The 21,511-nt window shown below is 55.8% G+C and overlaps 1 protein-coding gene across 1 annotated transcript in view; it reads left to right on the forward strand.

The window, feature by feature from the left end:
- The window catches only part of MROH7 (maestro heat like repeat family member 7), a 37,347-nt gene extending 19,706 nt beyond the window's left edge, over positions 1-17,641 (forward strand). Inside the window, exons 14-22 of the mRNA XM_062193356.1 lie at positions 5,783-5,920; positions 7,428-7,542; positions 9,128-9,268; positions 9,890-10,069; positions 10,510-10,665; positions 11,246-11,368; positions 14,155-14,257; positions 16,804-16,866; positions 17,397-17,641. Of these exons, the coding sequence (XP_062049340.1) occupies positions 5,783-5,920; positions 7,428-7,542; positions 9,128-9,268; positions 9,890-10,069; positions 10,510-10,665; positions 11,246-11,368; positions 14,155-14,257; positions 16,804-16,866; positions 17,397-17,641 (1,264 nt within the window). The remainder of the gene's footprint in view (positions 1-5,782; positions 5,921-7,427; positions 7,543-9,127; positions 9,269-9,889; positions 10,070-10,509; positions 10,666-11,245; positions 11,369-14,154; positions 14,258-16,803; positions 16,867-17,396) is intronic.
- The last annotated feature ends 3,870 nt before the right edge of the window (positions 17,642-21,511 follow it).

Raw genomic sequence — 21,511 nt, forward strand, 5'->3', positions numbered from 1 at the left:
TGGGCTGAGAGAATAGCACTCCCCCAGGAGCCCCCCCTCCCCTGGGAGACCCCCTCCCCCAGGAGCTCCCCTCCCCCAGGACCCAAGAGCTCCCCTTGTCCCAGGAGTTCCCCTCCCCCGGGAGCCCCCCTCCCCTGGGAGCCCCCCTCCCCCGAGAGCTCCCCCCCCAGGAGCTCCCCTCCCCCAGGACCCAGGAGCTCCCCTTGCCCCAGGAGTTCCCCTCCCCCAGGAGCCCCCCTCCCCCGGGAGCTCCCCTCCCCCAGGAGCTCGCCACCATTGAAGTTCTTGTCCTCCATCCCTAGAGTTTATATTTTTAAAAAGAATTTATTTAATTAATTTATTTGAAAGGCAGACAGATGGAGAGAGAGGGAGGGGGAGAGAGAGAGAGACCTTCCATCTACTGCTTCACTCCCCAGAGGTCCAAAACAATCTGGGCCAGGCTGAAACCAGGAGCCAGGAGCTCCATCCAGGCCTCCCATGTGGGTGGCAGGGGCCCAAGTACTTGGGCCATCTTCCTCTGGCTTTCCAGGCACATTAGCAGGGAGCTGGATCAGGAAAGGAGTTAGCCAGGACTTGAACTGGCTCTCTGATGTGGGATGCGGGCATCCCAACAGCAGCTTAACCCACTGCACCGTAGCACCTGCCCTGAGATGCTGTTTACATCAGGTGTGTGTCATCCTATTGTCAGTGAGTATTTAGAAAAGGCAATATGCGCCCTGGGTGCAAGCTTGGAAGACATTCTCCACGCCTGTCCTGTGTGTCTGTTTTCCATCACTGTAATCAAACACCTGAAGCCGAATCACTTTATAAAGAAGAGACGTTGATTTTGGTTCACAGTTCTAGTCCAAGGACAAGGGCCTGCACCTGGGCGCGGCTTTCCTGGTGGTGGAGACCCAAGGTAGCTCAGGTATCGCCTGGCAGGGCGGGAGTGCACGTGTGTGTCTCCTCTCTTGTTCACCTGGGCGCCCCACCCTGGTGACTGGAACACAATGGCATTAAGTGCCCACCCTCCTAATACCTCACAGTGGTGGTCAGGGTCTAATACAGAAACCCGTGGGGGAGACACTCCCTTCATACCACAGTATGTCTCCCCCACCCACCGTGACCTTGTCTAAAGACCCGGTTCTTCCATGCCCTTCTGGGGCTGGCCTATGCAGGGATTAGCACTTGCACTTATATTCTCTATTTTTTTAAAAAGATTTATTTTTATTTGCAAGATAGAATTACAGAGAGGTATAGACAGAGAGAGAGATCGAGATCCTCCATCCTCTGGTTCACTCCCCAAATGGCTGCAATGGCCGAGCTGAGCTGATTGGAAGCCAGGAGCTTCTTCCAGGTCTCCCATGAGGGTACAAGGTCCCAACCACTTTGGCCATAGTCCGCTGCTTTCCCAGGTGCATTTAGCAGGGAGCTGGATTGAAAGTGGAGCAGCTGGGACTTGAACCGGTGCCCATATGGGCTGCTGGCATTGCAGGCTGGGACTTTAACTTGCTGTGCCACAGCACTGGCCCCTATATTCTCTATTTTTTACACCAGAGGTAGCATACCTTAGCTGGTTACACATTTTTGCTTTTATCACATGCTGTGTCTTGGAAATCACTGCGTGCGGAGCTGTGCATGGTGTCCCAGGTACAGAGTTCCAGTGTACCTACTGCATCCAACCAGGCTCCCCCGCCATCTGCATTTCAATCAATGCTACAGCCACTTTTCCTGCTTTCTGCACACGTGTGATTGTGTATGTGGGAAACTTCCTCAAAGCAGAATGGGCACAGCAAAAGGCTGCTGCATAAAATGTGAGGGTGGCATGGCAATGCATGCTGGGAAGGTTCTCATCCATTGAGTAGAGGAAGAGGAAGATGAAGTAATTCCTGAAGTGCCTGGCATGCCAGGGGGCATCCCTTCCTACAGGGCCCAGAGTGTTCGCTTCCCCACACTCTGGCCAGCACAATGGGTCCTGAGAGAGTTTTATCTTTGCCAATCTGAGCTGAAAAAAAGCAGGATGTTGCTGTAGTTTTAGTTTGCAAGGTTTTGATGACATTTGTGTTTCCATTTCTGCGAACATTCTGTTCTTGACGCTTGCCCAGTTTCATATAGGGCTACTGGGGATGTTTCTTAGTGATATGTGAGAGCTCTTTATATATAAAGGCAACAGATTGGGCATTTTTATTTCTGTGTGTCGATCTCTTAACCTGCAATTACTTTATTATTTTGTGGTCTTTTGTCCTTAAGAAACTTCAGCTTTCTTTTTTTTTTTTTAAAAAAAAAAAAAGATTTTATTTATTTGAGAGGTAGAGTTACAGAGAGAGGGAGAGAGAAAGAGAGAGGTCTTCCATCTACTGGTTCACTCCCCAGATGGCCACAATGGCCAGAGCTGGGCTGATCCCAAGCCAAGAGCCAGGAGCTTCTTCCAGGTCTCCCATGTGGGTGCAGGCGCCCAAGGACTTGGGCCATCTTCTACTGCTTTCCTAGGCTATAACAGAGAGCTGGGTTGGAAGAGGAGCAGTTGGGACTTGAACTGGTGCCCATATGGGATTCTGGCACTGCAGGCAAAGGCTTAGCCCAGTAGGCCACAGCGCCAGCCCCCAGAAACTTTAGCTTTCTACACAGCCAAGTTTCTCCGTCCCTTCCTCTCTGACTCCCATTGTGTGTTAGGCTCACACAGTGTGTTCAGAAGGGGAGAGAGCAGGCAGCTGCACAGCTGGGCTTGGCGTCAGAAGGCCCTGGGTTCAAGTCAATGACTTAGCGCTTTGTACTTTGGGTAAATTGAGTTCCCCCCCCTTGGCAGTTGATTTCCTTGCCCATGAAGTGAGTAAGTGGTTCCTGCCCCAGAGCTGCATCACGAGGGCCAAATAGGACGGTGTCCCAGTGCTACACCACGTGCTGGCCGTGTGGCCTGGTTCCGGGCCCCCTCACACTCCTAAGTGCTGCCTGGGGAGCAGCGCCCTTGACTCAGAAAGCTGGCGGGGGGGGGGGGGGGGCGCTGGGCAAAACAAAACAGGAGGAAAGGAAGGGCGTGGGTACACTGCGGGAGAGGGTCTCGCCGTGGAGTGACGCAGGCTGTGGTTTCCAGCATGGACAGCTTGGCTCCGCCAGGATCACGGGAGGGGCTGGAAGAGAGGCTGCGTGGCCATCTTAGCTCTGTGTTGTAGAAACACCTGGGAAGCAGCAAAAGTAGAGGCGGGCGAGGGCCAGGCTGAGGGGACCAGAAAGGCCACAGGCGCTGCCTGGCTGCAGTGGGCCGAGCAGTGCCCCCCACCACAGATATGTCTGCCTGGAACCTGTGACTGTGACCTTATTTGGAGAAAGGGTCTTTGCAGATGTAATTAAGGATCTCAGGGTGAGAGCATCCTGGATTAACCAGCCAGGCCCTGCATCCAACGGCAGGTGTGCACAGGAGAAGAGAGGAAACAGAGACCCGAGGTTGCAGGCTGTGAAGATGCACACACGGAGTGAGCAGTGAGGCTGCCAGCAGCAGAAGCTGGGAGGGGCGAGCCAGATCCTCCCCTAGAAGCATGAGAGGGCTCAGTGCCTAGACTTTGGATATCTGGCCTCCAGAACTCAGAGAGAGTACACCTCTATTGTTTGAAGCCACTCAGTCCTTGGTGATTTGTATAGCAGCCAGCAGAAGCCAGCACACCAAGATATGGCCCCCTCCATGGGCCCGGGGAGTCTCTGGAGTTCCAGAGACTTCCAGTGAGAAGATGGAGAGGCCCTCAGTGCACACAGGGGCGGCAGGGGCGGGGTGGGGGGGAGGCAGGGAGGGTACGGCAGGGAGTGCCAAGTTAGCTCTGCAGACACCAGACACCACCTGGAAACAGCTCCGGGCTGCATTCCTGGCCCGCTGTCCCCCCAACCCCCCGGCCCCCAGGCAGCAAGAGCCAATGAGAATTCAAGGCGTCCCCTGCTCCAGGTCACTGAGAAAACCTCCAGGAAGGGGGAAACTTGCAGTGTGGGGCTTTGAGGGCTGAAAAAGACACCGCACCACCGCCACCTTCTTCCCCAAAGCCTCACCCGGCCGGTGCAGAAGCTTCAGCCAAGTTCCTCAGTGCCTTCCTCTCTGACTCCTGTTGTTTGGCCAGTTACAGGTGTAGCTTTGGGAAGGGGCTGGGGATGGTCAGTTTTGTCCAAATCTGGAGCCCAACTGAGGAAGTGAGGGCAGAGAGTGGAGAGGAGATGCTAGGAATGCTGCGGATTTGTGCTTGGAAGCCCAGCCTGCGTGTGTGCTCCGGGCTGTCCCCAAGCCACTGCCCCTGGGACCTCAAGTCACGCACAGAGCATGCACGGGCGGCTCGCGCTGCCTGTGTCGAAGGTGCTAATGCTGGAAGTGGAAGAAAATAACTTTTCTTTTCCAAACAGAAGCCTTGACATCTCAGCTGAGTCACTCAGCACTTGACCTTGGAGGGACGTGGGAGAGCTTGGACAGCTCCTGGGGCCTGCCTCCCTCTCCTTGCCTTTGTGTGTAACCCTGGATGCGGGAGGCCTTGCTGCTAGGGGAGGTCACCAACAGCACAGTTTCCAAGAATCAGTGCGGAGGCTGAATGCTCCCCATGGCCCCGGGCCTCTGGGCCACACAGGATCCTTGCCACTGAAAAAGCAAAAACTGAAGAGCAATCCTAAGGATTAACCAATTTCTTTTTTTTTAAAAGATTTATTTTATTTATTTGAAAGACAGAGTTACTGAGAGAGGTAGAGACACAGAGAGAGATCTTCCATCCATTGGTTCACTCCCCAGATGGCCGCCAACGGCTGGAGCTGCGCCAATCTGAAGCCAGGAGCCAGGAGCTTCTTCCAGGTCTCCCATGTGGGTGCAGGGGCCCAAGGACTTGGGCCATCTTCTACTGCTTTCCCAGGCCACAGCAGAGAGCTGGATTGGAAGAGGATCAGCCGGGACTAGAACTGGCACCCATATTGGATGCCAGCGCTTCAGGCCAGGGCTTTAACCCGCTGCGCCACAGTGCCGGCCCCAGGATTAACCAATTTCCAAAATGTTTGGTCTGGAATCATGAGACCTCCCGCCCCACCCCCAGCCCTCAGTGTCACCTGGATGTGTGTGTCCACACAAGAGCATCGTAAACTCTTGAAGCAAATGTTTAGGCTTCCGGAAAACTTCGTTGCCATGTAAACTTTACTCCGCACACTGTCAGTTTTTATCTTAGTCAAGGTTTGTAGAGCCACAGAGCGCCCTCTGAGATTTGCTTTGCTTGCATGTGTGAGCACCCAGTGCCTGGCCAGGCACATGGTAGGATGTCAGGAAGTGGCAGTGCCCCAGGGCAGCGCTTCCTGAGCTCACGCAGCAGCCCGGAAAGCACAGAGGCCTGAGCCCTGGTCAGCCCCCAGCGAGAGAAGCTCCCCAGGGGCTTCTGCTGGGCACCCAGTTTGGGAATCTACTTCCTGTGTTCTGAAAGGAGAGAGTGCCCGGGCCTCGGCAGGGCACTGAGCCTGCTGGTGTGCACAGCGGCAGAGGGGACTGTCCCATAACTGCGTCCAGCCATGGAGGGAAAGAGGCCCTCCTTCTTCTCCAATAAATGAGGCTCAGGAGAAATGGAAGGGGAAGCCCCATCGTCAGAGCTGGGGGCAGGTGGGGGTGGGGGTGAGCTCTGCTTCTGTTCCTCTACCTGTTCTCAGAGCCAAGGTTATGTGTGAAAGGCCACCCTTGGTGGACACACCGACCACCCCGGTCTCACCATTGCGAGCCTGGGCTGTGGCCTCAGTGGGAGAGGCCGGGTGGAGGGAGGTCCGGCCCGCAGGTGCACTTGAGGGGTCTGCGCCCTTGTCTTCGCAGCTGGGTGGTGAAGGTAGTGAAAACCCTACTGCTGAAGATGGGCTGCTCGTACGAGGCCACCTTTCTGGAGGACCAGGGGGGCTGGGAGCTCATGGGGCAGGCGGAGAACCACCACCGAGGAGTGTCACTGCTGGCAAGGTGAGCCTGGGCCCTCGGGGCGGGAGGCGGGGGCCCCCTGGACCTGCCCACAGACCTGGTTTGCATCCCTCTCGCTCTCTGCCTGTCGCCTCTCCTCTGCCCAGGAAGTGGATCATGTGAAAGATGCATGAATGAATTTCGTCCCCATACTAATATAGAAAGAGCTGCATAATCGAGTACTTGCGAGTGTGGCCGTGGAAATGGCCCACCTGTGTCTGGATCCCCACTGAGCCGGGGCAAGCTGCCCTGCCTGCCGCCAGCTCTCCATTCTGCCTCAGGAGCAGCGAGATGATGAGGCTCACCTCCGAGGGCTAGGGCGGGAAGACAAAGCCCTGGGAAAGCCCCAGGCCACAGATTGGCTTTGACTAGCATTATGGTGACCGGTGGGGCACTTTGCACAGTAGCACCCAAAGGTTCAGAGAGGGCCAGGCAGGACCCCAAGGTCACACAGCCAGGAAGCAGCAGAGCTAGGGAATGGCCTCTGGTCCAGACCGGAACTCTTCCCCTGACCACGCGCAGCATCCTGTGGGCCCGTGGAGGATGCACCTTGATTCCGGCAGTGACTCCCACAGGAGAGCCTGCTGCTCAGCCCTGCACCGAGCGCCCAGGATCTCCCTGGGGGTCTCAGCACGCCATCCCCTCTGCTGAGCAATCACTGTGCGCTAAGCATCGTGCAGAGAGGTGTTCTGTGGTGATCCAGGCCACCCCTCGCCAGGACTAATGAAACAGACCATTCCGATCCTAGTGTTCCACATGAGGACCTGGGAGATGTTAAGTGACGGCCCCAGATCACACAGCCGGTGCTGGGACCCAGCTGTCTCCTTCCAGGCTGCCTGCCTGCCTGTGGCCATGCCTGGCTGGATTTGCTGGTTCAGGGAGCACATGACTGGAGCACGCTCAGAGTCATCGGCGGGGCCTGGCAAATGCTGGCTGCTGCCCCTCCCCTGCGTGTCTGGATTGGAGGCCAGAGAACATGCATTTCTAACAAGTTCCCAGGCAGACCCGATACTGCTAGTTGCTTGGGTGGGTGGGAGAACAAGTTAAGAAACAGCGGCTTAATAGAAGGAGCGAGGCAGCTGGACTGGGGAGCCCTGGGGCTCCAGCTCTGCCACTTTCCAGCCCTGTGACCTGGGGTAGTTTGTGCTCAGAGCCTCTGTTTTTGGAATCTATGAAATGGGGGTAATGACAGGAACCTGCTCTGAAGGGCGGAAGTGGACCCGTGTGGCTGCCACCTGTGGCTGTGTGCGTGGCTCTCACATCTCCTCTTTCCTGTCTCTAGCTCCTGAAGGGGTGTGCAGCTTGGGCTCTTTGATTGTCTTATTGATTTGCTCTGTGCTCTTGGGCAAGTCACTTGCCCATTCTGGGTCTCTGTGCCTCTGTGAAATGAAGCAGTTCAACTAGAGGGCCTCTTGTGGGAAACCTGGTGCCCTGGCGCGGGGCCCCCACTCAGCAGGCCCCTCCCCCCGGACTGGAAGCCTGAAGGGACTGCTCGCCCTTCCCACCCCAGGGCCATGGTGCACTACTCCTGCCAGGAGCTGTGCCGCATCCTCTACCTGCTCATCCCACTGCTGGAGCACGGTGACGAGAAGCACAAGATCACAGCCACGGCCTTCTTTGTGGAGGTACTGACTGGGCTCCAGGCGCAGGGCGGGCTGCTCACAGGCCTCTGTCCACGCCACTGTGCGGAGGCACCTTTCAGCCATCAAAGCCTTTCCAGGAGCATGGCTGCCCTGAATGGGAAGACCCCATAAGCCCCCCAGCCCGCCGCCTTCTCCCCTCCTCTCTCCAGGCTTCCACCCATTCCTCTGCCCCAACTGCCCCGGTTCCCAGGCAGGCACCACCTTTGTCGGGTGCCTCTGCATGCCAGGCACCAGAGAGACAAGCCTGAATTTGACACCACCGTGCCTCAAGGGATTCTTGGTGTGGCAGGGGACACAGAGGCCACCCTGGTGCTGGCGTGCGTGGGTGCTGGGAGTGACGAGTTAGGGGAAGTTGGCAGGGGCGATTCAGTAACAGATGTAATGGTTTCTGGCTGTGGAGCGCTTACTGTGTTCCAGGCATGTTCCTGAGCTCACCCTCCCACCGATCCCCTCAGATAGTTCTCCACGCCCTGATGGGGAGGAGGAAGTGGAGGGCAGGTTGCAGTAACTTTCCCCCGGCTACGCCTCTCAGATGACAGATTCAGGATTCAAACTCAGACATCCGAGCTCTAAATTCTCCCTCCCCCCTTCTCTCTCTCCCTCTCCCACTCCACCTCCTTCCCTCTTTCTCTTTTTAAAAACTTATTAATTTGCTTGAAAGGCAGAGTTACACACACACACACACACACAGATCGATCTTCCATCCACTGGTTCACTCCTCAAATGGCTGAAACAGCCAGGGCTGGGCCAGGCTGAAGCCAGGAGCCAGGAGCTCCATTTGGGTCTCCCACAGGGGTGGCAGGAGCCCAGTCACTTGGGCCATCCTCTGCTGCTTTCCCAGGTGCATTAGCAGGGAGCTGGATGGGAAGTGGAGTAGCCAGTGCTCCTATGAGATACAGTGCTGCTCCTTAGTCTCTCTTTGGTCTTTTAAGAAATTGTGGTAAAATAGACCCAACATAAACCTTGCCATTTTAGCCGTTCTATGTGTGCAGTTCAGTGGCATTCAGTGCGTCCACACTATGTGCAACCGTCACCTCCCTCCATCCCAGCATTTTATCTTCCCCGCCCGGAACTGTGTGCCCTCTGAACCCTCACTCCCCACTCCCCCTCCCCCCACCCGGCACCTTTATTCTACTTCCTGTCTCTATGCAATTCCCTGTCCTAGGCCCCCCACAGACGTGGGCTCATATACTATTTGTCCTTTTCTGGGTCTGGCCATTTCACTTGCGCTGCCTCCAAGTTTTCCCCAAGCTGTAGCACATGTCAGAACTGTGTTTTAAGGCTGAACAATGTTCCAGCGTATGGACACTCCACATCGCTCATCCACTCACCCGCTGGTGGCCATTGTAGAACTCACTGTCTTAACCACCTGATGGTTGTCACTCGGGGAGGTCCAGGCCACTTACCAGGGTCTGTAACAAGGAGCTCAGAGTCAGGCCCTCACTGGTGGACATTGGGGAGGTCTCCGGGGTGAAGCTCTGGGTAGGGGCTGAGCCTACCACGTATCTAACATGCACCCCCCAGGACGGGGGAGGCCACTGGGAGTCATTGCTCTCTGCTCCCTTAGCTCCTCCAGATGGAACAGGTGCGGCGGATCCCCGAGGAGTACTCTCTGGGAAGGATGGCGGAAGGCCTGGGCCACCGCGACCCCATCATGAAGGTGCTGTCCATCAGAGGCCTGGTGATCCTGGCCCGCAGGACTGAGAAGGTGCGTGGAAAGGAATGAGAAAGGCCGGTCCTGGGCTGGAGACCGGGAGGAGATTGGTCATCCCCATCGCTCAGAGGCTGGGGGCTGGACCGAGAGCTCATTTCTGTCTCAACCTCAGTGATTCTATATGTAAAATTGATATGGCTTAATAATTCCTAAATATGCTATCCTTTGTTCAATAGTTTGTATTCCAAGTTGTTTGCAGTGATCCTAAAGGTGATGAGTGTAGGAAGGGCATGGGTGGCAGTAATTATTCCCACTTCACAGATTAAGAAACTGAGGGCTAGATGGTGCATCATTTGCACTTTAAAAAAAGTGCTTTGTTTTTCTCTCCCAGGTACTGCTGCAGCTCAAGATGTAGCCAGGGTGCAGGGACAGGAATAGGGAGTTAACAACACAGGGCACCATCTGCCTCGTTCCAGGGAGGGGACCAAACAACAAAGGAGTGAGGCCAGGGAGGGCTTCAGGAGCTTGAGCGGGGGCTTTCCAGGCAGGGAGATGGCATAGGCAAAGGCCTGGGGGTGGGATTGAGCCATTAAGTTCATCTCAATGGCTCTGAGGCTGGGTCTCCCACCTGCTAGCCCTGGTAGGAACCCCTTCCCAAATGCTCCTGGTCCACAGACAGCCAAGGTGCAGGCCCTCCTGCCCTCCATGGTGAAAGGACTGAAGAGCATGGATGGGATGCTGGTGGTGGAGGCAGTCCAAAACCTCAAGGCCATCTTCAAGGGGCAGGACCGGAAGCTGGCAGACAGCTCTGTCTACGTGGAGATGCTGCAGGTCCTGCTGCCCCACTTCAGTGACGTAAGGAGTCCCGCGGGGAGGGGGACAGCAGGGATTGACCCAGTGGCATATGGTGGGTGGTCCTTTACTGTGCTGGGAGCAGGAATACGTGCCGCGCCCTACTGGGAGCTGGGCGGGGCTGAGCCAGCCCAGGGGAATGGCCCCTGGAGGCTCCCTGGAGAAGGTGGTCTCATGGCGATGGGTCCACATATTTTTTTTCCTGGTCCCAGCAGAAGGGAGTACTTTTCTGCTAGGAACTCAGGCGCTGTTCAGGTTAGTTGTTCTTTGGCTGGGAACAGAAACGAGACCGCCAGATGAGGCTCGGGTGAGGGCAACAGGGGTCCCGACCAGCCCCACTGGTGGCCTCGGCTGTTCACCTGCGAGTCCCTGGTGCCTGGCGGGCCCTGCAGAATGAGGGCTTCCAGGAGGAGAAGCGCCACTGAGCCCACGGTCTGCACCAGGCAAGAGAGGACGTGCGCTCTTCCTGCATCAACCTGTACGGGAAGGTGGTCCAGAAGCTGCGCTCGCCGCGCACGCAGGCCGTGGAGGAGCAGCTGCTCAGCACCTTGGTGCCTCTGCTACTTGTCATGCAGGAGGGCAACACCAAGGTGGGCCAGGTGAGAGTGGCGCGCCCGGGCCTCGAACTCCCCCTGTGGCTGGGCCTCCCCGCAGGGAGCAAGCTGGATGGCCAAGCTCAGCGGCGCGGCATGGCGGCACAGTGACTCCTGTGCAGCCACGTGTTTCCCAGACACCCCATGCAGCAGTCTTCCTCCCCACAGCCAACCTCGCCTGTTTTCAAGGGGAATGGATTTTCCTCAACCTAGCTTGTTTTCTTTAAAAAAAATATATATATTATTTCATTTACTTGAAAGGCAGAGAGAGAGACTGATTGATTCTGTTTGCTGGTTCACTCCCCAAATGGCATCAAGGCCAGGCCCAAACCAGGAGCCACGAACTCCATGGCTCCATGGCCATCTCCCGCTGCTTTCTCAGGTGCATTAGCAGGGACCTGGGTTTGAAACAGAGCAGCCAGGACTTGAACCGGTGCCTGTATGAGAGGCTGGGAGAAAGGCAGTAGCTTAACTCACTGCGCCACAGCGCCAGGTCTCTGCAGAGCTGACGTTCTTTTTGTGAACCACATTATGGCCGCCCTGGAACTACATGGCCCTGGTGTTCTCTTCCTACTGCCTCCCCCAGAAATGCGTGAAGACCCTGTTCCGCTGCTCCTACCTCATGGCGTGGGAGCTGCCGAAAAGAGCTTACAGCCGGAAGCCCTGGGACAACCAGCAGCAGGCCGTGACCAAAATCTGCAAGTACCTTGTGAGTGCCCCTGGGCTGCGGAGGGGCTCTGTCCTCCCCTCTGCCTTTGCCTTGTGCCCCATGCTGACTGCCCGGCTCGGCTCCCACCTCGCAGTCTTGGCTCTGGGACTGCCGTCTCCACCCCCGACGCCTCTCCCCACTGCCAGGGCTCGCTCTGGTGGCTCCCGGGACTCTTCCCCACAGGCCCACATTGTTCCACGCGTAGCACTGTCTCTTTCAAACTTATGGCACTCCATTTCTTTCTTTTTAAAAAGATTTTATTTATTTTTATTTGAGAAGTAGAGTTACAGATAGAGAGAGGGAGAGACAGAGAGAAAGGTCTTCCGTTGGCTGGTTCACTCCCCAAATGGCCACAACGGCTAGAGCTGGGCTGATCTGAAGCCTGGAGCCAGGAGCTTCTTCTGGGGCTCCCACATGGGTGCAGGGGCCCAAACACCTGCAGGCCACAGCAGAGAGCTGAGACAGAAGAGGAGCAGCCGGGACACAAACCAGCACCTACATGGGATGCCAGTGCTGCAGATGGAAGTTTAGCCTACTATGACCAGCCCCCCATTTCTTTCTTTAAAAGTGTTTATTTACTTATTTTCATTTTATTTGAAATTCAGAGAGAGAGAGAGAGAGAGAGGAGTCCGTTCTCTGGTTCACTCCTCAAATGCCTGCAATAGCCTGGGCTGGGTCAGGCCAAAGCCAGGAGCTAGAAACTCTGAGTCTCCCATGTGGGTGGCAGGGACCCAACTACTCAAGCCATCACCCACTGCCTCCCAGGAAGCTGTGATGGGGAGCAGAGCTGAGACTGACACCCCGGCACTGCTATAAGGGACGTGGGCTCCTAGTGATGTCTTAACTGCTGTGTCAAATGCTGCCTGACAGCCTTCTCTCTCCATTCCACTCTGTCCTTCTAGATTCCCAAAGCAGAAGCCTAGACTCATCCTGGGTCCTTCCTCTCCCTCCACATTCATCCATCTCAAGTATCCTAAACCATTCTGACTCCGATTTCCCACCCTGACTGCAGGCCAGGGACATCTCTCACTGGACCCTGAGTCCAGCCAACCAATAGATCTCACAGACTCCTAAAAATCTTACTTTATTTCTTTGAAAGGCAGAGAGACAGAGACAGATACGGGGAGAGAGAGCGAGAGCGAGAGCGAGAGCGAGGAGAGAGAGTGCTCTCATCTTTGGATTCACTCTGCAGATACCCACAGTAACTGGGCTGGGCCAGGCTGAGACCAGGAGCTGAGAACTCCAGCTATCATCTCCCTCTCCCTTGGGCAGCATCACCTCCTGCTGCCTCCCGGGGTACACCTTAGCAGGAAGCTGGAATCAGGAGTGGAGCCCAGGCACTCCAACACGGGATGTATGTATCCCAGGCAGTGTCTTAACGGCTACACCAAACGCCTGCCCCTTACCATCACTTTACAGAGGACAGAAGATATCTGGACGAAGTGTTCTGCCAGGGTCACTAATCCATATGCTCTCAGTGGTCAGTGCCCAGCTAGCCAGACGGGAATCATGAATGACAAGGGAGGCAGGAGGAGGGAGCTCCAGCTCTCCATGCAGCCTGCACCAGCCAGGTCCTCCAGCCGTACAGGAAAAACCATGACTTTAATAGAAATGAGTACAGCTTGTTTAAAACGCTGTGCTGGTCACTGCTCTGCAGGCGACTGGGCCTATGGCCACCAGCTCTTGACCTCCTGCAGTAGCCCCCTTTGGATTCTCAGTTCTTCTTTGCTTTCCAAGCTGCCAATAGCTTTGCTCATCTGAAGGGCGACCTCTAGCTCTAGCTTTGAGAAGGAGTCAGTCACATATTCATGCATTTGTTCTTTCCTTCATCTGACACTTGCTGGGCACCTGCTCCAAGCCAGGCTCTGAGGACTCTGTGCTGGGCGAGGCAGCCCCTTCTCTTGCAGTGGGAGAGATGGTGTTGGAGGTCATAACACGTGTCCTAGGCACTGTGACAAGGGACATGTGTGAAACCGCCAGGGTGATGGGATGGGCTCTGCTTAGGGCTCTGGAAGGCTTCAGGGAGAAGGTGGCATCTGAGCTGAGGCTGCAAACATGTGAGGGAATTCACCAGGTGAACAAGAGAGGGAGGGCGATCCAAACAGGAGCCACGAGTTGGGCAGGATACATAGCTGGGGACGGCGGGGCCATGTCCTTGGAGTAGATGGAGCACGGTGTTCCTGGCAGGAGGAGGCCAGGGGGAGTGGAGGCTGGGAAGGGGCCTTGCAGGCCAGGCCTGGGAGTTGAGACCTCAACACACAGGGGTTCAGTCTCTGAGCTGAGCTGGACAACTGCCTCCCAGTCTCCACTTCCAAACCCACTGGGCCGCGTCTGACCGTCTGTGGTGCCCCAAACCCTGCTTCGTCACTGCCCCACAAGAATGAATGCTGTCTCCTGCTTTCCAAGCCCCATTCCTGCCTGGCTCTCAGGCCTGTTAAGACCCTCAGCCCTCTGGTGTATTCCCCATGGCTCCACGGCTCGAGTCCTTGGCCCCGGTCAGCTGTGTCCCCTTCCTGACCTGTCCCTTCCCAGCTCAGGCTGGGCCTGCACTTTAGAACTCTCCCTCCAGCTGCAGCAGAGCATGGACCAGAAAGGGAGACACTCGGGGCAGGAAGGCCATGGCAGTGACTGTCACCATCAGCTCAGGCCAAGGGAGGCGCAACAGAGATGTTTAGGAGGCAGGGGCCGGGGCCTGGCTGCTGGCGGTGTCACCTTTCCTGGCTTCGGGGTGGTGGTGGTGATCAGTTCCTCTGGGGCCACACTTTGTGGGGATCTCTTTGTCCCAGGTGAATGCCCACCGAGACAGTGCCTTCACATTCCTCAGCCAGAGTCTGGAGTACGCCAAGAGCCCACGGGCCTCCCTCCGCAAGTCCTCAGTCATGTTCATAGGTAAGTGGCTTTGGCGTCTCTGGTCCTGCTGCCAGGACACTGCCCGTTCCTCAGTTTGCTTCCTCCCAGGCTGCCAGCCCTGCAGGGACCCGGGTGGATGCCTCCTCACAGGTGCAGGGCTTGGCTGGGGACAGTCACGGTGCCCTGATTAGGATGGTCTGCTCTCCTCTTAGAACACGGCTTAGGAAGTGCGCCACAGGCTACAGTCAGCCTGAAGTCCTTGTGCAGCTCCAACCTTGGCAACTGTGCAGCAGAATTGCTGCTGGCCCTAGAGATCAGCATGGGCTGAAGCCCAGCAGGTTCCTGGCAAATCTCCCATTGACCATGGAGCAGGGGCCAAGCAGCAGAGGCTCAGCCCTAGGATCTCCTTTCTGCGGGGCTCCCGTTGAGCCTGAGTTTCCTCATCTATAAGATGGGGGTTGACACTTGCTCCACACGCTGGATGAGGATTTTTGGTTTTAAAGGTGGAGCCTGCTACATCAGGGTGCACCATGCTAGCCACCTTCATTCTTTTATTTCCAGCACCTGCCTTTCTGGGGAAAAAAAAAAAATAGCAGATTCACCTTGCCCAGAATCCCCCCAGCATCCCCTAGGCCCCTCCCCCACAGAGCACATGCCCTCCACCAGGGACCCGGAGACCTTGTTGCCAGGAGAAGAGTCTGTTAGCACCCCTCCCCGATTCATCTGCTGTGGCCATGCCCTCGGTCACTCATGCATCCACCTGCTGGGTTCTTCAGCAGACACTGGTTGACTCCTGCTCTGTGTGGGGCAAGAGAAACAAAGTCTTCAGGAGGTGATGCTGATGGGGCACAGGGGCGACTCTCAGGATAGGGGGCTGTTCAGAGGCGGCTTCCCCGGGAAGAAGCCGGGGAGTGCACCTGTTTCCTAGAGGCTGATTTCTTTAAATCTTTTTTTTTTTTTAAAGATTTATTTTATTTATTTGAAAGGCAGAGTTACAGAGAGAGAGAGAAAGAGAGAGAGAGATTGAGGTCTTCTATCCACTGGTTTACTGGTTTACTCCCCAAATGGCCACAACTGCCAGGGCTGAGCCAGGCCGAAGCCAGGAGCTTCATCTGGGTCACATGGGTGCAGGGGCCTAAGCACTTGGGCCATTTTCCATTGCTTTCCCAGGCTCATTAGCCGGGACTCAAACCAGTACCCATAGGAAATGCTGGCACTGCAGGTGGAGGTTTAATCTTCTATGCCACAGCGTTGGCCCCAATTTCTTCCTTTATTTTTATTTTTATTTTTATTTTTATTTTTTGACAGGCAGAATGGACAGTGAGAGAGAGAGACAGAGAGAAAGGTCTTCCTTTTCTGTTGGTTCACTCCCTAAAAGGCCGCAACGCCGGCACACGGTGCCAATCCAAAGCCAGGAGCCAGGCACTTCCTCCTGGTCTCCCATGCGGGTGCAAGGCCCAAGCACCTGGGCCATCCTCCACTGCACCCCTGGGCCATAGCAGAGAGCTGGCCTGGAAGAGGGGCAACTGGGACAGAATCCGGCGCCCCAACCGGGACTAGAACCCAGTGTGCCGGCGCCACAGGTGGAGGATTAGCCTATTGAGCCGCGGCACCGGCCCCCAGTTTCTTTAAATCTTACTCCATGTTAATTGCTCCTCAAAATGTTAGTGTCTCACACCCTGGGATCTTCTCTGTGCCAGGGCTGGGGCTGGGGCTGGGGCAGCAGAGCTGTGGAGAGCCCAGTCTGCCCATGGACAGCTTCCAGCGCAATACACCGACTCTCACCTCCTTTGGGTCCTGAGAAGTATACATATATGCCAACGATTTCCCCTGCCACTTTAGTGTATCCTTGGGAGGGATACACTCCTCCCAAACTCTCCCTCACTGGCTCCAGGGTTAAGAGACTTCTGATATGGTGGGAAACAAAGAGTCATAAATCACAAGGAAAATACAACACAGGGTCAACAGAGAAAAATTCAGATGCTCCAGAATCCCAGAGAGACGTCTAACCTATCCTGGGGCAGGGGCAGCAGGGACTTTCCCCAGGAGCCACCTGTTACCCTGAGATTAGAGGACAAACAGGAATTGGCCAGGAGGAGAAGTGAGATCAGGCCCATTCAGGCCCTGTGGGTATTGGAAGCCAGGGCACAGGCTGGAGCGGGCAGGGCAGAGCAGCGTGGCCGGGGGATCAGAGGTGGCAGATCCTGTACCCAGCCCAGCTGAGGGTCAGCCCCAGCAGAGGTGCCACTGACAGCCGTGCCTGACAGGTGCGCCTGCTGCCCCATGTCCTCCAAGTTATGGCTGCTCAAACTCCTGGGAGAAGTGGGCAGCCAAGGCAGCATCTCCCTGTGTCTCCACTGAGAGACCAGCCCAGGACTACACCATCAGAGCCGGCTGCTGCCCAGTCCTGCCCTGTCCTGGTGCCATCTCTGCCCACTGGACCCCTCTTGGGGACTCTGCCCCAGGGATGAGTTCCGCTGTTGTGTCCTTATGTGTGGGGCTGAAGGGACTGGGGGGGACTTCTCTGGGGAGTCTGGTCCGAGGGGGCACGGCGGGGATACCCTGACCTCTTGGGTTGTGCTCAGGGTCCCTGGTCCCCTGCATGGAGGGCATAATGACGGAAGAGCGCCTGAACGAAGTGAAGACTGGTGAGTGCGCCCGGCTGCTGCGGCCTACAGCAGAGTGCACGGCGGGGGGTGGGGGTGGGGGGGTGCGGCATGCTCAGGCGAAGGTCTTCAGCTCAGCTGAGTGCCCCGTCTTCATCCAGGGTGATGACGATGTTAGCTATTGCAGGGTTATAAGAGACAGAACGCATGGCCCACGCTGTGGTACTTACGGTCTCATTGAGAAGGGAGGCTCCAAATAAGACCCCAAACCATTTAGTGCTGAGCAGGTACTTCAGACTTGTCAGGGGCCCAGATTCACTTTGTAACTGGAGAAGCTGGTAGGAGCAGGAACGTAGGCTGGGACAGTGCAGGAAGGCTTCCTTTAGGAGGCAGGTTTGGCTTTAGGCCTTTGAAAGATGTGAACAGTGCGAAGGGGGAACGGGAAATTCGACGAGGCGATGCTGGGCAGAGGATGCCTAAGCCGAGGCCTAGTGGTGGGAAGGAAGAATGAGGCCGGAGAGCCCCGTGGGGACCTGGTCTGAACAGGTGACCTCTCCCCTCCCACGAGGCAGCTCTGGAAAACCTGAGACACGACCCGGAAGCATCCGTGTGCATCTGTGCGGCCCAGGCCCAGGAGCACATCCTGGCCAGCTGCTGGCGGAACTCCTGGCCACTGCCGCATGGGGATGCGTGGGTGTGCGACCCGGCCACCACGCACCGCTGGAGCCCCAGCTGTGAGGACCTGCCCACTTCCCACCAGCGGCGCTCCTGGATCCTGCAGGCCCTGGGCTTCTGGAAGATCTCCTTGAAGCAGTGACAGCCCCATGCCCAGCCACACCTGCTATAAATGCCACGTGGCTTACCCCTCCAGCAGGAGTGTGTCCTCTTGGGGGAAGCTACAGGCTCTGCAGCAGCAACCAATCCAGGAGGAGCAGGGCCTTCATTTGCTGGCTCAGGCAATGCTGAGTGAGGCACAGAGACCGTTGGTCTACACTGTCCAGGTGGGGAGGCCGAAGCTCAGAGAGGACAAGGGCCTTGCCCAGGGCCACACAGCGAATCTGCCAGAAGTCCCTCCCCATTAAGCACAAAAGGGGGTGAAAATTTGGGTGACCTGGAGGGGAAGGAAAGGAGAGGGGAAGGAGGGACTCCCTCCCTCTCCTGACATCAGCACATCCCAGAACCTGACCTGAGCCCCACCCCTGGGACAAGGCCACTACGGATTCTAGCACTGTTCCTGGAGCACCTGACCTGGGTGGCCTCTGGGTTCTGGGGATCCAGACACAGGCAAGCCCAGCCCAGGCCCTGAGCAGGTGTCTGAAGCAGAGGTTTTCCACCAGTGGAGACTTAGCCCCCAGGATGTTTAATCATGTCTGGAGACACTTCAGGCAGTGCCAGTGTGGGGTGCTATTAACGCCTGGTGGGCAGAGGCCAGGGGTGCTGCTAAGTACCCTGCAAGGCACAGCGCAGCCCCTGCAGCCGAGAGTCAGATGGCATAAGGGCTGAGGCAGAGAGACTTGGGCTTCACGTGTCAGAGCCACATAAAGACACCACGAGCACTGCAGGGAGGCATGGGGGCTATGGAGCGCAGAGGGGCACACAGACCAGTAGGGGGCTGGGTAGCGGCGTCCCAGGGAAGAGCCCCCCACCCCCACCCCTGCACCAGGGGGTTTGGAAAGACAACCCCGTAGAGAGCATGTGTGGAGGGGAGTGGGACACACGGGCCCAAGGATCAGCTGCAGATGGAGCCTAGTGTGAGAGGGGAGAGGAGGGCAAGGCCATTGCCACCCTGCAAGTGGTGCAGAGGAAACTGACGACTTCACCTGGAAACATCGGGAAGGCCTGCGGGCTGCTAACCTGAAAGAGATGGCGCAGATGCCTGCCTTTTTTTTTTTTCTTTTTTAAGATTTTTATTTATTTATTTATTTGAGAAGTAGAGTTACAGGCAGTGAGAGGGAGAGACAGAGAGAAAGGTCTTCTTTCCATTGGTTCACTCTCTAAATGGCCACAACGGCTGGAGCTGCGCCAATGCCGATCCGAAGCCAGGAGCCAGGTACTTCTTCCTGGTCTCCCACATGGGTGCAGGGGCCCAAGCACTTGGACCATCTTCTGTTGCTTACCCAGGCCACAGCAGAGAGCTAGATTGGAAGAGGAGCAGCCGGGACTAGAACCAGTGCTCATATGGTATGCTGGCGCCACAGGCGGAAGATTAACCTGTGCCATGGCGCCAGCCTCGCCTTTTTTTTTTAAGATTTATTTATTTGAAAGGCAGAGAGAGAGAATATGGTGAAGTCTATTCAGCATTCTTCGTGGTGCCCTGGAGAGAAGGCAGCTTGGGAACTTGTCCTGGTGGAGTGAATGCTGGGGGTCCCACTCAGCTGTCAGAGGCCGTTGGGGGTACAGGTGTCACCGTGGGTGGGTTCTAAGACCAGGTGCGGAGTAAAAAGTCTACAGAACTTGTGTCCACAAAGGGATTCACATTTGGCAAGCATAGTCACAAACTTAGAATCACATCGGAATACTGATTAGGGCCGAGCCAGTAGGGAGGAGGGCTCTGGGGTACAAAAGAGTCTGTGAACCAGAGAAAGTGAACCCTGCAGTGCAGCAGAAGGGCTGGGTGGTGATGGTGGACAACAGCCAGGACAGACCCGGCCACACACTGCCAAGGAAAGGTGACCTGGACCCTGCAGGGTGTGATGGAGGGGTGACTGGATCTGTGGGAGAATGAGGGAGGGAGCCCAGGACCTCTTGGTTAACAGAAGAAGGTGGGAAGGGGTGGTGTCAAGGACAGCATACAGGTTCCGGGGTGGGTGACTGAGCCATGGTGCCCCCACACTGAGCTGTGAACCCTGGACCAGGTGCAGGTTGGCTGGGAGCAGGGGGAGGGGAGGAGTTTGGGGGACTTGTGCAGTATGCTGGTTGGCTGCCTGCTGCTTCGGCTGCATGCTTATGCCCCCTAAGATTCTTATGTTGAAATCCTAATCCTGAAAGTGACGGTATTAGCAGGTGGGGGCCTTTAAGAGGTGATTAGGGATTAAGGAGTGGGATCAGTGCCCTTATGAAAGAGACTCCGGAGAGCCCTGTCCCTTCTGCCACATGAGGACACAGCGAAAAGACAGGAAACAGGCCCTCAGCAAACCCCGAAACTGTCAGCGCCTCGATCTTGGACTCCCATTCTCCAGAACTGTGAGAAATAAATGTGTGTTGTTTGTAAGCCACAGAGTCTAAGGTGTTCTATGACAGCAGTTTGAATGACGGCTGCAGGGCTGGAGGTTGGCGGAGGGCACTTAGATGGAAACAGATGTGGGGTTCACCTGTGTTTGGGGGTGGGGGTGGAGCTGAGGTCTCCCTGGAGCATATGCAAGAGATCTTGGCCTGAGAAGTACCTCATCTAAACCCCTGCCGGGCATGAGGAACCCATGATGCTGACCCCATAACCATTCTCCGATAAATAGTAGGCCAAGGCCATTGGGATTCTTGGTCTGAGGGAGTCAAAAGTAGGGTGGTCCATTCCCACAACCCTTTCCATGGCCAAGATGATCCACAATGTCTCACCATAGCCTGATGGATTATGAGGATGCAGGCCAGTTCTCTTGCTAACCTTCTATAGACAAGGACACAGTTTAGTAGGTTAATGAGGGGTGGGTCTGGGGCAGGCTCTGTGGCATAGCGGGTTAAGCAACCACCTGCAACACTGGCTCCCATAATGGTGCTGGTTCAAGTCCTGGTTAGTCCACTTCTGATTCAGCTCCTGCTAATGCACTTGGGAAGGCCCAAGTCCTCGGGCCCCTGCACCCACGTGGGAAACCTGGTAGAAGCTTCTGGCTTCTGGTTTTAGCAGCTGTTGTGGCCACTTGGGAAATGAACCAGTGGATGGAAGATCTCTCTCTCTCTTTCTCTCTCTCTCTCCTCTCTGTAACTCTGCCTTTCAAATAAATGAAAAATAAATATATATTTTTAAAAAGATAAATTTATTTCAGTGCAAAAATTGATATTTTATATTTATAAGAAGAGTCTTCAAAAAGCTCATGGAAGGGGCTGGCGCTGTGGTGTAGTGGGTAAAACTGCTACCTGCAGTGCTGACATCCCATATGGGCACTTGTTCAAGTGCTAGCTGCTACACTTCTGATCCAGCTCTCTGCTATGACCTGGGAAAGCAGGGTAAGATGGCCCAGGTCCTTGGGCCCCTGCACCTGCATGGGAGACCTGGAAAAAGCTCCTGGTTCCTGGCTTCATGTCAGTGCAGCTCCAGCCGTTGCAGCCAATTGGGGAATGAATCAGCAGATGGAAGACCTCTGTCTCTCCTCTCTGTGTGTAACTCTGACTTTCAAATAAATAATATTTAAAAAACAAAAAAGCTCATGGAAAATGCATATTATGGAAAAACCATGCATGGATTTCACTTTTTTTGCACCAAAAAACCTTATCTTTTGGGCCGGTGTTGTGGTGTAGTGGGTAAAGCCACTGCCTGTGAGGCCAGAATCTCATATGGGCTCCAGTTTGAGGCCCAGCTGCTCTACTCCTGATCTAGCTCCCTGCTAATGTGCTGGGAAAGTAGCGGAAAATTGCCCAAGTGCTTGGGCTCTTGCACCCATGTGGGACACCCAGGTGAAACTCCTGGCTCCAGCCTGTCCAGCCCCAGCTGTTGTGGCCATTTAAGGAAGTGAACCAGTGGACGGAAGACATCTCC

This window comes from Lepus europaeus, chromosome 5 (assembly GCF_033115175.1).
Source record: "Lepus europaeus isolate LE1 chromosome 5, mLepTim1.pri, whole genome shotgun sequence".
Taxonomy (NCBI): Eukaryota; Metazoa; Chordata; class Mammalia; order Lagomorpha; family Leporidae; genus Lepus; species Lepus europaeus.